The 16,538-nt window shown below is 46.9% G+C and overlaps 1 protein-coding gene across 2 annotated transcripts; it reads right to left on the reverse strand.

Moving 5' to 3' along the window:
- Positions 1–2,187: 2,187 nt before the first annotated feature.
- On the reverse strand, positions 2,188–11,587 carry Riiad1 (regulatory subunit of type II PKA R-subunit domain containing 1). Of its 2 annotated transcripts, XR_007835422.1 has the most exons (5): positions 11,428–11,587; positions 10,809–10,885; positions 3,919–3,965; positions 2,802–2,928; positions 2,188–2,303 (listed from the first exon to the last, which is right to left on the reverse strand). XR_007835422.1 is itself a non-coding variant. In XM_051198894.1 (4 exons), exons 1-4 carry the CDS (start codon positions 11,509–11,511, stop codon positions 2,858–2,860), a joined length of 279 nt encoding a protein of 92 aa, XP_051054851.1. In that variant the 5' UTR covers positions 11,512–11,587; the 3' UTR covers positions 2,797–2,857. The 2 variants fall into 2 exon arrangements, 1 of the variants encoding a protein (XP_051054851.1); XM_051198894.1 differs by lacking the exon at positions 2,188–2,303 and having other exon boundaries at positions 2,797–2,928.
- Positions 11,588–16,538: the final 4,951 nt, after the last annotated feature.

Genomic DNA, 16,538 nt, shown 5'->3' on the forward strand with positions numbered 1-16,538 from the left:
AACCAAACTCAGGTCCTTAGGAAGAGTAGCATGTGCTCTTAACCGTGCAGCCATCTCTCCAACTTTGTTTGAGACAGGACCACATGTTATAGCTAGTCCAAGCTGGCCTGGAATTCATAGCAATTACCATGCCTCAGCTTTCTGAGTGCTGGGGTTATAGAGATGAGCCACCACACCAGAATTTGTTCCTGTGTATGTTTGTGTGTGTGTGCATATTAATGAAAGACCCCCACTATGCTTATTGCCTGTTTAAATTGCTCTTGCTAATTTGCCAAGGTCAAACTATGAGAAAAGTACAGGAGGGAACCAGGTGCTGCTCTCATCCAACGCCAACCAGATATCTGTGGTCTGCAGCTTGGACCAAAGCAAGGTCAGCAGGACAGTGTCCAGTATGCTGAGATAGTCATAACTGAATTCTTTGTATTCTTTGTGCCCAACCCGAATAACCAACTGTCCTTGGTTAACTACAACTGCTACATTTAGATGAAACAATGAAATCCCTGTAACCATGCTTCTGCTTCTGTAAGCCTGCTTCTTGCCACCCCAACCCTATATAAACTGCCTGAGTTTTAACCTCAGCACGCTCAGTCCCCCGGAAAGACTGAAGCGTCCACAGGTACCTGTGTAAACAATAAACAACCTCTTGCACTTGCATCCAGTGGTCTGGTCTCGTCTCTTGGGGGCAAGGGCCTTCCCCCTGACAGGCTCCAAACTCTTGGGGTCTCTGGGGGTCTTTCATTAACACACGTGGAGGCCAGGGGGCAGCCTCCAATGTTGTCCACTTTTATTTGTTTCACTTTGTATTTGAAACAGAGTCTTTCTCCTGCCTGGACTCACATAGTAGGCCAGGTGGGCTCACCAGCAAGCCCCAGGAATCCCCTGGTCTCTGCTTCCCCAGTTCTGGAATTACAAGTGTACACACCACACCTGGGTTTCGTGTGTGTGTGTGTGTGTGTGTGTGTGTGTGTGTGTGTGTGTGTGTTTTAATGTGGGTTCTGGGGCTTGAACTCGGGTCCTTCAGCTTACAAAGCAAGCATTTCACTATCTCCAGAGCCCCCTTTCTGGATACCCTACTGTCCATGTCAGACATGCTGAAAGCACAGAATGAACTCCTCCAAAGCCAGGTGCAGCAAGCAGCAAGTTCCCACAATTCCAGTACTTTCAAAGCTATGGCTGAGGCAGGAAGATCATGGCAAATTCTAGGTTAGCCTGTGCTATGGAGTGAGACTCTATCTTAAAAACTGATTAACCTCCTGAGGATTCCACTTCATAACTAATGTGCTTTCTGAGTCTTCCTGTTCCCTTTCCCTTTTTACCACTGCAAGTGAGGACAGCTAGAAGCAAGGGAATACAAATAACACCCAACCTGTGTTTCTGTTGCCATGGCGATGCTGACACTAGAGCTCCTTTATATGGCAGAGCCAGCGGACTGCAGAGGTCAAAGGCTGAGGCCAAAGACCTGAAAGATGCGCAACACACACATACAGACACACACAGAGACACACATACGGACACACACAGAGATATACACAGATATACACACAGACACACACACAGACACACACACAGATATACACACAGACACACACAGAGACACACATACGGACACACACAGAGATATACACAGATACACAGACACACACACACACACACACACACACACACACACACACAGAGGCTCCTAAATGTGCAAAGGGCTTCATGCCACCACCCGAACCATCTTGCTGCGTCTTAGCCAGACATCAAGTAGATGAGCAGTTTGCCTCCAGAACCAGGTCCTCCCTCCGCCCACCTCCCCAGCCGCCCACCAGTCAGGTATGTGTTTCACAATATCCGTGGCCCCTCTTGGGTTTTCACTACCTGTCCTCTCTTGATGTCCTCCCAGCCCAGTTTCTCTCACTACTGCTACTATGAAAAGCAAAATAAATCACCACCTTACACATAAGATCACTGGAGGTCGAAATATGGACTCACTTGTTTTTATCCCGCCACAACCAACTGTGGTTTTCTTAGGATCCCCAGCCCTGCTCACCGTTTGGTGAGTGGCTAGAGTGGAAACAGCCCCTGACACTCCAAACCCCCGGCCACCTCAAGGAGAAAAGGGTCAGTTGGAGTCAGGCACAGTAGGTACCCCCAACACACACACATGCACAGCACCTTCCTGGGTCCAAATGAAAATAAGAGATAGAACAGGCAGGCCTGGATTTAATGAGAGGCTCTGAAGGCCTCTGTGAGAGGAAGAGGCCTATACATCTTGGAAACCCAGACTGATGGCAACTGGGCTCTCAGGCCTCCAGGTGACCCTGCAAAACAGAAGTGGTTTCACTAGATTAGGAGGGTGGCCTCTCCCACCTCACATTAAGAAAAAGCAAACAAACTACTAAAAAACCCCCTCCAGCCCTCAAAATGGCTTCAGGAATCACCCTGCCCGGTGGGAGTGGGGGGGATTGATAAAACAAGCACTGACCTCCAGGGCACATCATGATGTCTAAGAGGAAAGAAGGAGAAGGGATGCAGGAGGGAAGCTGCACCCCACCCGAGCACACCTCACCTCCTAAGGCTCAGGAGAGGACCTGGGTGCTGACTACTCTCCATCCCCCATCGCCCTGGACACCTCCCCTACCCATCCTCTCTCTCTTTCACTAGAACCTGTCACTGACACAGAGACACTCTAAGTAAGCCTCCTACATTGTCAGGAAAATGGCATACTTGTACATTTCCCGTCTCCAGGCTTGCTTTCTTTCACAGCCTGGACCCATAAACCCGTGTTGCTTTTCACAAGAGTGGCGGCTAACACCCACCCAAGGCTGGATTCCTTCTGGCTTCTCCCAGCAGCTGAGTGTTGTGGCTTTGCTAATTAGGCCCCTTTCTTGTCTTTAATTAGCTGCATGTGAATCTTGTTGGGAAGTCTTGGATCCGTGAAATAGTCTGGGATGAAAATCAGAACGAAATCATCTATACTAAAGGGGAAAGCCTGGGCAACAGCTTACTCTACTAAAGAGTCTGGTGCTTTGTCCTAGCCGCACTCACTGGAGGTCCCCACTTTACAAAACCATCTCTGCGAGTCCCTGGCAGCTGCCTCATGAATGCCAGGAAACCATCCCAGGCAAGCCTTAAGCAGTTTGCCCATTCTGGGCTCTTGGCCCTCCTGGTGCTCAGGGAGTTACCAAGGGCTCAGGGATTGTTAAGTGCTCAGATCCAGGTCCATTTTTGGACCCAAATAAACACCAAATATTATTCGGGTCTCCACTCAACTTGCCAACTCTGGCCTCTGAAATGCAGCCCTTTTCTGAGAACACCCTCTCCCAGGAGAGCCAGGCTCACAGCATGACGACAGAAGAGGGTTTTTACACCAGGAAGAATGTGAGTCACAGCCAGCATCTGCTGTGGCAGTGCAGCAAAGGCGTGCTTACAACGTTATGGGCTCCCAGGGTTAACCGCACCCAAGACACCGCCCAGCTTCGCACTTCACACTGTTTGACCCTTAAGCCATCTCGGTAGCAGAGTCCATTAAAAACCACCTAGGGAGCCTTCAAAACCTTGGCTGCTGCCCCCCCCCCCCGGCCCCAGATTAATTAAATAAAACTGAGCTTCAGTATTTTTTAAACGCTCCCCAGGTGGTTCTAATGTGCAGCCTGGGTCAGGCACCACTTTAAGAACCCCATGGACTAGGGCTGGCCCGCTCTCCTTTGGGAATCTCACAAATTCCTAATCTTCACCAAGAGAAGTCTTGCCTCATTTTGAGGAAAAGTCGGGGAAATGAAAAAGACTTCAAAAAACAGCTCCTGTGGGAGACACCAAGGGAAGACCCAGATCCCACACAAAGTCCTGGGCTTGCCCAACTCTAACCCCCCCCCCCCACCATTCTGCTTCCTGAACAGGCACGTGAGATACCCTGGTGCCTGCCGCTGTACTCACGTGCAGCAAATTCGAGGATGTTGTCTGGTCTTTTCAGAAACATTTCTCTGGAAAACATTGAAAGATATAAGGGAGGAGATAAACGGGGGCTGTGCAGGCTGTGGCCGCTGCCCCATCTTGCTCTTTGGGAGGCAGATTAATGACAGGCATTCCCATTCTAGAAGTCATCAATAAATCAGGGGATCTTAGATGAAAACCCCAGGGTCTGAGGTAAGGAACGAAACAATGGACTGACTGGGAGTGGTGACCACGCCTTTAATCTGGGCACCCAGGAAATTCAGGCAGGGGCATCTCTGTGAGTTCCAGGCCAGCCTGGACTACATAATTGAGTTCCCTGCCAGTGAGGGCTACACAGAGGAACCCTGTCTCAAAAAAGCATAAACCAAGCATCCAATGCAACAATAAACATAGGCCATAATCATTTCACTTGGGCTGTGGAGCAGACAGGATGCTCTTACAAACCCTGGACCAAGCATGGCCAATGGCAAGACTATCATCCGGGTCACCAAGGGGCTCATGCTGAATGGACAGAAATTCGACCCTGGAATGGTCTGAGGAAGTTTACCCATGGATTCCCCAAGGCCAGGGAGACAATAAACAAAGCTAAAGACTTCAGATGGGTTATTAGCTCTGCTACACAGACATGAATGAAGATTTTGCCATCAGGATGCTAGAAATGTCTGACAGCCCAGAAAGTTCTAGGCTTCATAAAATATTCACTAATACTATTTCATTTATAATGAAATATATAATGAAAATTATATATTGCCATTTTACATTAAAAAAAAAAAAAAAAGCCTCGGGCTGGAGGGATGGTTCCGAGGTTAAGAGCACTGGCTGCTCTTCCACAGGTTCTGAGTTCAATTCCCAGCAACCACATAGTGTCTCACAACCATCTATAATGAGATCTGGTACCTTCTTCTGGCCTGCAGGTATACATGCAGGCAGAACATAATAAATAATAATACATAATAAATAAATAAATCTATAAAAAGAAAAGCCTCAAAAAAGTTAATCATTTAATCATTTGTCCAAGTCCATACAGATAATAAATAAAGGAGATGGGACCCAGGTCTTATGTGCCCAAGGCCAGGGCTCCCTACAGTGTTTGCCTGGCCTCCGGCTGTGGTGGCCTGCCAACCACCTCCACTTCCAGGTGCTCTCTTGGCCAAAGACTCCCCTGCTGAGAAAGCCCAAGCTTCAATAATTTTGTTTCCCTTCTCCTTCAATTCAATTTGACACACATTGAGTATGAATTACAAGTAACTACAATACAGGAGAATGATTTTAAAATAAGAAAAAACAATGATAGGGGCTAGGGAGATGACTCTGTAGCAAAGAACACTTGCTGCCCAAGCATGAGGACCTGAACCTAGATTCCCCAACATCCATTTCAAAAGCTGGACCCTGACCCGGTGCCTATAATGCCAACATTGAGAGGACTGGAAGCGGGGTGATCTCTGGGACTTGCCAGCCACCAGCCCTGCTCCAGGTTCAGTGAGACCCTGTGAATGAGGTTTCCAGCCTCCACAAGCGTGCATATGGGTGTATACACACACACACACTCACACGCACACACACATACACTCACACGCACGTATATGTGTGTGCTTGCTGGTGAGTGAAAACTATAGCCCTACTCCAAAGATCTTACAGACAAAAGGAAATGATAAGTTTCCTAAAAGGCCAAGGAACTTCAAGTAACTGCGAAAAAAGAAAACAATTAAATAGTGCTTTGGGAGAGAAGAATAGTGTGCTGGTTTGAATAAAAGTGGCTTCTGTAGTCCCATAAGGAGTGGCACTAATAGGACGTGTGGCCTTGTTGGAGGCAGTGTGTCACTGAGTCTCAGAAGCTCAAGCCAGGCCTTGTGTCTCTTCCTGATGCTTTCGGATTCAGAAGAACTTTCAGTTCCTTTTCTACACCATGTCCAGCTGCATGCCGCTGCTCTTCCCACCGTGAAAATGGACTAAACCTCTGAAACCGTAAGCCAGCCCCAGTTAAATATTTTTCTTTATAAGAGTTGCCAAGGCCATGGTGTCTCTTCATAGTAATAGGAATCCTAAGACAAATGGTTTCTAAAAGTGGGACCCCAAAACCCTTCACAGAGTAATTAGATTGGAAGGGACCCTTGTGGTACAAATGGGATCTAATTAGGAAGAATGAAGGATGAGAGACAAGAACAGTCCAGGTTCAGGGAAATGGCAAGAACCAAGGCCCAGAGATGGAAATAGTCCTGTGTCCTGTGTGTGACTGCCTTGAGGTTAGCAGCTGGGCTGTATCTACTATTGTATCCCCAGGGTCCAGGACAGTGCTTGGGGAGTAACTAGAGAGCTTAGTTTGGTCAGCATATAGACATGAAAGACAAGTGAATCACTCATGATGGGAGGTGGTGGGTGGGCTGGTAGGGTATGTGCTTAGCACAAGGTACTGGGTGGCCTGGCACCATGAACCAGAAAAAGGGAATAGGAATGGCAATATGTGCTGGAGTTGCACAGTCACAGAATGGAGATAACTGAGTAGAAGGAGGCAAATACAGACGGCAGGGATTCAAGAATGCCATGTACATAGACACAAAAGGGTAATGGATTTGTGCTGCTAGAAGCCAGCAACATAGCTCACACCATCACCTGAGAGACTGAGGCCAGCATGGCCTGTATTGTGAGACTTTGTGTGAAATCACAGTAATAATGTAGATGAAAGTTTCTGTCTCACACAGTCCGGAAGCGCTTTAGTTCCAAATAAACACACAGAGGCTTATAATAATTATAAACTGGCTTATTGCTCAGGCTTATTACTAACAAGCTCTCACAACTTAAATTAACCCATAATTCTTATCTATGCTTAGCCACATGGCTTGGTACCTTTTCTCAGTAAGGCATTCTCATTTGCTTTGTCTGAGTCTTTGGCTGATGACTCTTTCCCTCCTTCCTCTTCCCAGAATTCTCCTACTCTGCTAGCCTCGCCTTTATTCCCTGCCTGGCTACTGGCCAAATGGTATTTTATTAGCCAGGTGTTGGTGGCACATGCCTTTAATCCCAGCATTCAGGAGACAGAGGCAGGTGGATCTCTATGAGTTCAAGTCCAGCCTGGTCTACAGAGATAGTTCCAGGACAGGCTCCAAAGCCATACAGAGAAACCCTGTCTCGAAAAACCAAACCAAACCAAACCAAAACCAAACCAAAACAAACAAACAAAAATGGTGTTTTATTAAACCAAATAAGGGTGACACATCATTACAGTGTACATGAGCATTATCCCACATCAAACAGGATCACTCGGGCTGCTGGTAAATTTCAGTTTCTCCATCCAGACTGTCACTTGTACAGGAAAGTTAATCCAACTTAAGATTTGTCGCTTGTTCATATGTTTCAACAGGTTGTTTAAAACAAAAGAGCTGAAGTTGGGAGCCACTGAAGACAAGGACTGACAGACCAGAGCTATAGTTTGGGAAGACTCCCCTACACATGTGCACATTGCATCCCCAGCCCTAAGTCTGAGGTTTCTGGTACTTAATGTAAGTTTAGTCTCTTTTCTAACTTCTGAGGTCCAGACTGAAGGTACTAAGAGTTCTTCACACTGTATCTGAGGCACGGGGGCAGTATGGCCACAACTTACAGAATTCATAAGCCCAAGCAGAGCTAGCCTTCCCAACAGGAGCTCTGTCACAGCCCCCCCCCACTTCCCACGGGGGGGGGGCGGGGAGAACTGAAAAGGCTAGCTGCCTTCCTTTGGCCCATCCTCCTCCCTCCTCTTCACATAGGACTGGGTAAAGTTTCCAGAACAAAGTTGAGCTGATTCTGGCTCACTCTGGTAAGGCTCAAGGAAAGCACAGGCAAACAAAAACTAGCCTCATACTTCAAACACCACCCCAGAGAGGAGCCTGAGAGGGGCCAGGAGGAGTTTGCCCAGGTGAGCTGCAGACTGGGCTGCTTGGCCTTGGGAGGAGGGAAGAAGGGAAGATGATGGCTTTCAGAGCTGCAGGGGTATTGCAGCAGCTGGGCCCAGACCCCAGCCTCTTCCTGGAAACTTCCTGGACAGAGACACAGGGCCGGCCAGCACTCCACGCCCCCACTCACCACCCAGTGTTGTGACCCTGTGTTTGTGGATGCCAGTGTAGATAAAATGCAGGTCCTCAATGTCTGTTTTCACTTTCTCTGCCAGAACCATTCCCAGCTTGGACCGCAAGCTCCCAGAATTGGAGCCATGTCATTCCTTATTTCCCTTTAGAATAAAAAAAATGCAAACATGACCCTCACATCAGACACTGGCAGAGGACTCCAGTGTGTGTGTGTGTGTGTGTGTGTGTGTGTGTGTGTTTTAAAAGACAGATTCTAAGTATATAGACATGGCAGCTGGTCTGGAACTCACAATGTAGATCAAATGGTCCTTGAGTACACATAGATCTGCTTTTTCTGCCTTCTGAGTGCTGGGATTAGAAGTGTGCCCCAGCACACGGGCTTGCCCCATAATATCATCTACCCCAACCATAATGAATCTGCCCTTCACAAAGACAAGGTTTCAAGGTTCACTAACTCCTCCCCTACCTGCTGTGTGGATCTGAATCTGAAGCTCCTTGGAGAAATGGCCAAAATATGAAGACTAGTGAGACCCAGGGAAAAGTAAAAGGGGCTTGGAGAACCTGGGTACTGGGGCTTGAACCCAGGGCCTCACACATGGTAACCAAGCACTTTGCCACAGGGGTTCCGGGTGCACCTAAGCACACAGCACCATATGGTGGAAAGAGCCAGAGGGTGGAAAATACTTGGTTCTTTGGTCAGCAGCTTGAGAAATGTACTTCCCATCCCTGAACTTTACTTGTTTCGTTTGCAAATATGGAAACAATAATGTAAACTATCTTTTATTTCATTTTAAGATACATTTTTATTTTATATGTATGTGTGTGGGGGTTCATTTTGTTTTTTTTTTTTTTATTGTTTTGTTTTGGTTTGGTTTGGTTTCTTTTCTTTTCTTTCTTTCTTTCTTTTTTTTTTTTTTTTTTAATAGGTTTTTTGCATGGAGGTAGATGCACTACCTGCATGCCTGATGCCTGTGGAGTTCAGAAGTTGTCAGATTCCATAGAACTGGAGTTATAGGCTGCTAGCCACTAAGTGGGTACTGGGACCTGAACCCAGTTCCTCTGTAAGAGCAGCAAATGGACTTAACTGAGACATCTCTCCAGCCCCCATTAGATAGCTTTTAAAAATAATGGGCTGGGCCAGACATTGGTGGTGCTCACCTTTAGTCCCAGCACTTGGGAGGCAGAGGCAAGTGGATCTCTGTGAGTTAGAGGCCAGTCTGATCTACAGAGTAAGTTCCATTACAGGCCCCAAAGCCACAGAGAAGCCCTGTCTCAAAAAAACAAAACAAAACAAAAATAATAATAATGGGCTGGACATGATGGTGCACACCTTTCATCCCAACAATTGGGAGGTACAGGTAGGCAGATCTCTGTGAGTTTGAGTCCAGCTTGGTCTACAGAGAGAGTTCCAGGACTACAAAATGAACTTCTGTCTCAGAATCATCATCTATCTTTTATAGAGTTACTGGTGGGGGTGGGGGTGGGGAATCATGGAAATGTTACCAAGATGCCATCACAGTATGGATTCTGTGGAGACACACATGGTACCGCTAGCTTGGAACATTGGACTAGCAACATAAGTCAAAGATTGACAACACCATCACAATACAGTTTGCTGACTGCTGATGGAGGGAACAGCATCTACAAGTGAATGCCAGTGTTATTTTAACTGTGCTGACTTGGCTGTAGCCAAAGAGAACTTGAGCGAGCCCTCTTGTTTCCATCCATGCTGCTCCATGATTCTTGTCTTTGGTTCTTTTCCTGTTACCCCATTAGGAGATTATTTTGAGGCAGGGTCTCGCTATGTAGACTCTGCCTCCCGAGTGCTGGGATTAAAGGTGTGTGCCACATCCAGAGTCTTAAGTCCAATGTCTTCACCCCTTGGCCATTCTGGGTTCTGAGATTTTTCTATTCCAATGGGATGCACTGAAGAAACACACCTAAGACACACCGGGAAATGGGAGTTTGATTTGTTTCTCTATTAATTTTTGCTCTTTTGAGGGTTCCACTCTGTCATCTAACTGGCCTTGAATTCACAAATCCTCCTGCCTGCACCTCCTAAATGGTGTGACCATGAGATTACCACCAAATTTTGGAAAACAGTATTCTTCTACCTCAATCTTTTTCTTTTTTATTTATTTCTTTCTTTTTAGAAATAGGGCCTCGCTAATGCAGTCCAGACTGGTCTTGAACTTATGATCCTCCTGCCTCAGTCTCCCAAAAGTCCCTAAGCCTCGGCTTCCTGTTATTATTGTACAGTGTTCTCACGTAAGCAAGGCCCAAGTGTCTGCACAGTTGGGACACTCTCCTCCTCTGCCACATTCCTTCTCCTGGGTCATGAGTTAAATATTAATGTTTATTTTTACAGTTGAATGAACATTAGTATTTTAAAGAATATAGAGGTAACTGTAGAGTTATGAAAGATTGAATTAAGGAATTTCCTAACTTTTATGAGGTCCAAACCAAGATGAGCTGATGCATTTGTGTAGTTCCAACACCTGGGAGGATGTAGGCAAGAGACCATCACAAGTTCAAGGCTAGCCTATACTACATAATGAGTTTGAGTTCAAGGTCACCCTTGGCTATATAAAACCCTGTCTTGAAAAGACAAGCAAGCAAGCAAACAATCAAAGGAAGAGGGAACAGTTTTGCTATTCTTTTTGTTCGAGTCTCACTGTGTAACTCAGGCTGACCTCAAACTGAAGATTCTCCCTGTGGCTAATAGAATGTCTAGAGAAAAAAGAGGCACACACATTTACCCATTCATCTATTCTTAATAGCCACCTAAGGCCAGCCTGTCAATCCACCTACCTGAAGAAGCCGCTAATGAGCAGCGACACCTCTTTGTGTGTCCTCAAGTACTTTTCATTTGCGATCCGAGTCTGGATCTAAGGAGCAACAACCAAGAGTCAAAGATCTGGGGAGACAGATCCAGGGTTCAACCTGGGAAGGAGGTGTGAAGTGGGGGACAAGCCAGGTCTTTTCCTGGGCGCCCAAGCACAGTCTTTAAAGTTTTCTTTGAAGCAGCCCCATTTCTTTTCTCTTCAGGCAGAGATTCATAGTGCCTGGGCTGTTCTGGAGCTTGGTGAAGTTGGCCTCGAACTCCTGATCCTCTTACCTCTACCTCGGCGTGCTACTTTAAGCGGTGGAGGAGGAGGAGGTGGTGGTGGTAGAGAAGACTGGAACTCAGTGGTTAGTGCAAAACTGACTTACATCCCCGGCCACTTCTCGGGCCAGACTCCTACTTGACTGTCTTGCACTTTCAAATGCCTGGCGAGTTGGGCTCCACCCATCATCCTCCGGCACTCATCTCGGGGAACAAGCCCTCCTCGCCCCCCCTCCCTGCTCCCCTCTCCAGGGGTCTCCTCCCTGGACCTTTGTCCTGAGGAGCTTCACTTCGATCGGTATTAGGAGATGCCAACTCACGCACCTTGAAATCTCTCAACTGCTCTAGTTGCTCCGGGCTCAGAGTTCCGGGATCCGGCCCCACTATCCCTCCGGGTAACGGCTCCATCTCGCTGTAGTCGGTTGTCTAGGCGACGGGCCGCGGAGAAACGAAGCACTGCCCCGCTGTCCGTCCCGCCCCTGGCCCCGCCCCTCTACAAATCCAATCCTTTCCTGGCAGGGAAGGCAAATCCTACAGACTGAAGCGCGGTGGAGGCCACTCTTCAACTGAATGAACTTAGATTTGGGGTCTCTAAGGGATCAATTTCCCCACACTTAAAGACCGATTTCTGAGCTGAATTGTATATGAAATGAACCTTTTTTCTTGACCCCACTCGACCTCGAATCGTGCATTTACTTAGCTAGAGCAAACCACATCACAGGTTGCTAATGCAGGGTCTTTCTGAATCTAGCTTCCAGCTTGGGCAGATTCTGTGCTTGCATAGAAAAATGCAGGCTTCTTCCCTTCCTACTGGCCCAGAAGCCAAGCATTCCGTCTGTTCTGTAGACAGACACTAGATACTGGAGGCCTGGGTTCCTAAAATATGAAAGCACCCCCAAAGCATGGTGGGAGCCAATCTCTGCAAAGATAAGAACATTCTCAAACTCAGAATGCTGGACCTGGCCAGCCCTCTGGCAGAATTTCCTTTTTTGGAATGACTTCCTCAGGTTGATCAATTTTCTCCTTACCCTAGTTTCCTCATAAATTGTAAATTATTTCTTTCACTCTTGACTGAATACAGAAAGAGAAAGGGAATGAACTGACTGCAAGATTTGTTCTTCTAGTATCTAATTAAGAAGGGTAAGTGAAACATAAACCCATGGTTCTCAAAATAGCTTCCTGGAAAGGGCAAGAGCCTGTGTCAACAGACACACACACACACACACACACACACACACACACACACAAGCCCACAGTGCACAGCAGCTTTTCCTGCTCTCAGAGATGGTGCCCAGCAAGAGACCTTCTGAGACAGAGGAGACAGAAGCCCAAAAGAGTTAGGGACTTGTGAACAACTGCCCCTCAGAGCAAAGACATAGTGTGAGAAACAAGATAAATGTCAAGCCACGGAGGGATCTGTCTGTGATCTTCAGCTTTCCACATTTCCAGATAGAACAGTGCAGGTGAGTCAGTTAGTGGCTACAAACCTCTTCCCAGGAACCCATCTGGGTTAGCAATCATTTGGGCTGTTCATCTGTTTTTTTTTTTTAGGAGAGAGAGTTAATGATGAGAGGGAGATAAGCGACCATCTGTTAGAAGTAATGTTTTCCCAGACAGAGCAGAGGGTTACCCTCAGGTGATAGTTTCTATGAGCTAAGGCTTCCTCCTACCCTGAACAGGAAGAAGTAATGTTTTCCCAGACAGAGCAGAGGGTTACCCTCAGGTGATAGTTTCTATCAGCTAAGGCAGACTTCCTCCTACCTGAACAGGAAGAGGCTACAATGAAATCCACAGACTTGTAGGTAGTGTGGCTACCACAGTCTCTCAATTCTTGAATGTCTGAGAGGTGGCTGTGTTAGATATGCCAGAAATTTAAAATACACTCTGGATCTTGAAGACTCAACAATTTTATGTGCACTGCATGCTGAATTAGTATTTTGAATAAAGTGGACCATGTGTGTGGAAACAAGAGGTCATTGTCCATTGTTAGTCATTCACCATATTTCTTTCAGTGAACTTAGAGCTCACTGACTGGCCAGACCAACTAGGAAGGCCCAGAAATGCAGACGTCCACATTCTCTGGCTGCTTAGTGGGGAAACTGCAGACTCAACACTGCACCCACACTTTCTGTGGGTGCTGAGGATTTGGACTCTGGTCCTCATGCATGCACTCTACCTCTGAGCCATCTCCCCAGCTCCATAAAATGATTTAAAAACAACACAGGTCTCACTGTAGCCCTGACTGGCTTGGAGATCACTATGTAGATCAGGCTAGTCATAAACTCAGAGATTTGCCAAAGTCTGCTTCCCAAGTCCTGGGATTAAAGGCATAAATCATCACTCCCAGCTCCATGATTTATTTATTTGTTTATTTTGGTTTTAGCTTTCAAGACAGGGTTTCTCAAGCAAGTTTCTCAGCTGTCCTGGAACTCATTCCGAAGACCAGGCTGGCCTTAAACTCAGAGATCTGTCTGCCTCTGCCTCCCAAATGATGGCATTAAAGGTATGAGCCACCGCTGCCCGACTCATAAAATTATTATTTTATTATTTTGGTTTTTAGAGATGGGGCTTCTCTGTATTGCTTTGGAGCCTGTCCTGGAACTCACTCTGTAGATCAGGCTGGCCTCGAACTCAGAGACCTGCCTGCCTCTGCCTCCCAAGTGCTAGGATTAAAGACATGCACCACTAACACCCGGCTCATAAAATTATTTTTAAAAGTAATTTCACAAGCTGGACACAATGGCTCATACCTGTAATCTCAAGTTCTTGGGAAGTAGAGGCTGGAAGATCAGAGGTTCATCCTTGGCTACACAGTGAGGTCAGGCCAGCCTGTCTCAGATAGATAGATAATCATTAAAAAGTCAGGAAATAAGGCAGACATGGTGGTGCACGCCTTTAATTTCAGCACTCCAGAGGCGGAGGCAAGAGCATCTCTGTGAGTTTGAGGCCAACTGGTCTGTGTAGAGTCACAGGACAGCCAGGGCTACACAATGAAAACCTGTCTCAAATAAATAAGTAATAGACAAACAAGACAGCAAGATGATCAGTGGGTAAAACACTTGTCACATAAACCTAAAGACCTACATTCGCTTCCCCAGAAACCACATAAAGGTCAAAGGGAATAGAGGATCCACTCTTAAAAAGCTGTTCTTTGACCTTCACACATGCACTGTGGTATGTGTTTGTGTGTATGTGTGTGCGCACACACACACATGCATGTAGGACACACATAAATCAATAAATGTAATTTTAAAATGTTTAAAGGAGGAAAATGACTCCACAAAGTTGTCTTCTGACTTCTACATGCAAGCCATGGCACACTCACCCCCCAATAAGATAATAATAATAAATAAAACATAAAAATTAAAAATCAGCAACTTTCTTGGAAATTGAGACAGGACCTCTCCATGTAACGCTGGCTGTCATGGAGCTTGCTATATGTAGAACAGACTGTCCTGGAACACACAGAGATCTGCCTGCCTGTCTCCCTGTGCTGGGATTATAGGCATGCCAAACCACTTTTATCCCCATTTTAAAATATATATTTAAAAAATTTTTTATGTACACAGGTGTTTTACCTGCATGTATGTTTGGATACGATATATGTTCATGTATTGCTGCAATGGCCAGAGGAGGGCATCAGATGGCCTGGAACTGGATCACAGATGATGGTTAGTCATGATACAGGTGCTGGGAATTGAACCTGGGTCCTCTGAAAGAGCAGCCAGTGGTCTTAACTGCTGAGCCACCTCTCCAGTACCTTAAGGTCAGTAACCTCTCAATACATGGCAGCTTAGCTTTGGCAGAAAAGGACTAGGAAAGAGCAAGCTTGTGGATGGTGGGCAGAGAAAATCTTGTGGGGGAATTAAGGCCTGAAGCCTCATTTCTCCTGAGTCATGGGGCTCCCCCCTTAGTCTTTACCTCACAGAGCTTTCCTCCCTTCAGACTGAAAGGACTTCAGAGATGTGCCCACAGCCACTCACTCAGCTTGGGGAGTCTCCCTAGCACCTTCTCTCCCAGACTGGCAGGACCAATCAGGACTGGAAACTGAGCTCAGGATCCAGAACCTTCACTGTCTGCAGCTACCTCCTGGTTACTGCCTGGGAGGAGGAGGGAGAGGGGTTCATTGAAATTCGTTTTTGTGGATGTTTAATATTTCAATTAATGTGATTAGGCCCAATCCTGAATGAGCAGCAGGGCGGCAGATCTGCTGAGAAGACACAGAGTAATGAGATCAGTGGGCCCATCCGTGGGGTCCCCCATGTTCACAGGGTGTGATCTGTTTAGTGTCTCCATGAATGCAGAGATCAGATTAGAAAGAAGGCAAGAAAGGAGGAGTGGGGGTGGGGTGGGTGAATGGAAAGTTACTGTGGGGAAAGATAGATTTCCACTTCCTGGTCCCCCGGCACTGCCATGGCACCTCCCAGCCACTCATCATGGAGTCCCCTATTACCCTCACCCTCTTGTTCCATTTTAGGGCACCCTACTGGGAAGATGTGGGCATCTGCATGATGAAGTGTAATCAAGTCTCCACACAGACATTCACTGTAATAGACACACCTGCCAGGATGTAGCTTCAGGCCACAGAAACCCAGGTTAAAGAAGGCAGAAGTGGTCACCAGGGAATGGGGCAGTGGGAGGAAGGGCTAAGCTAGGTCTTAAGCAGTGCTTCAGTGAGCACAGAGGGAAAGAAAGGCCGGCTTCCCACATGGAATGCCAGGTGTGGCAGTTGAGCGTGTGAACTCGGGACCACCCTACCCCCACTGGAATCTCAGCTAGATGTGTTTCTAGCTGTGTGACCTTGGGCAAGTTATTTAACCACTCTTGGCTTGGTTTCTTCCTTCATATCATACAGGGTGGTCTGTTTAACAAGTTAGAAACTCTCACACAGTTGGAACAATGCCTACCACATGGTTCCGTTACTTCAGTTCCAGAAGAGGAACTCAGGAATGGAGGCCTCTGGGATGCATCTGGGAGTCTCAGAGACACCCACACTCCTCTAGAGAGATCAGCTCCACCCTGGGTGGGAGAATGGAGTGACAGGGAAGCAGGGTACTCTGCAGAAGCTGCCAGTGAGGTGTGGATGATGAGCGAGGACTGCCACCACTGAGAGTTGCTGCTGACAGGCTTACCCTGCACTGAGCAGAGAGGGCCAGCCTTCCTCTGGCTCATGGAATGCATGATCGGGGTTAGAAGTATAATTGCTTGGGGGGATTAATAGTCCCTAAATGCGTTTTGTTTGTTTGTTTGTTTTTGCTTTGTTTTGTTTGCTCTTCTCATCTGACTCAGAGCAAAGGAGGGGGTAGAACTGGTCCTGGCCCTCGAGGGGAGCAGTGGTTGCTCCCATAGAAGGAATCAGGAATCGCCACATGTCACAGGTTCTTTGCATGAAGTGTTTGTTAAGCACCTACTGTGTATGAGAGCAAGACACCATG

Source organism: Phodopus roborovskii, unplaced genomic scaffold (genome assembly GCF_943737965.1).
Source record: "Phodopus roborovskii unplaced genomic scaffold, PHOROB, whole genome shotgun sequence".
Classification (NCBI taxonomy): Eukaryota; Metazoa; Chordata; class Mammalia; order Rodentia; family Cricetidae; genus Phodopus; species Phodopus roborovskii.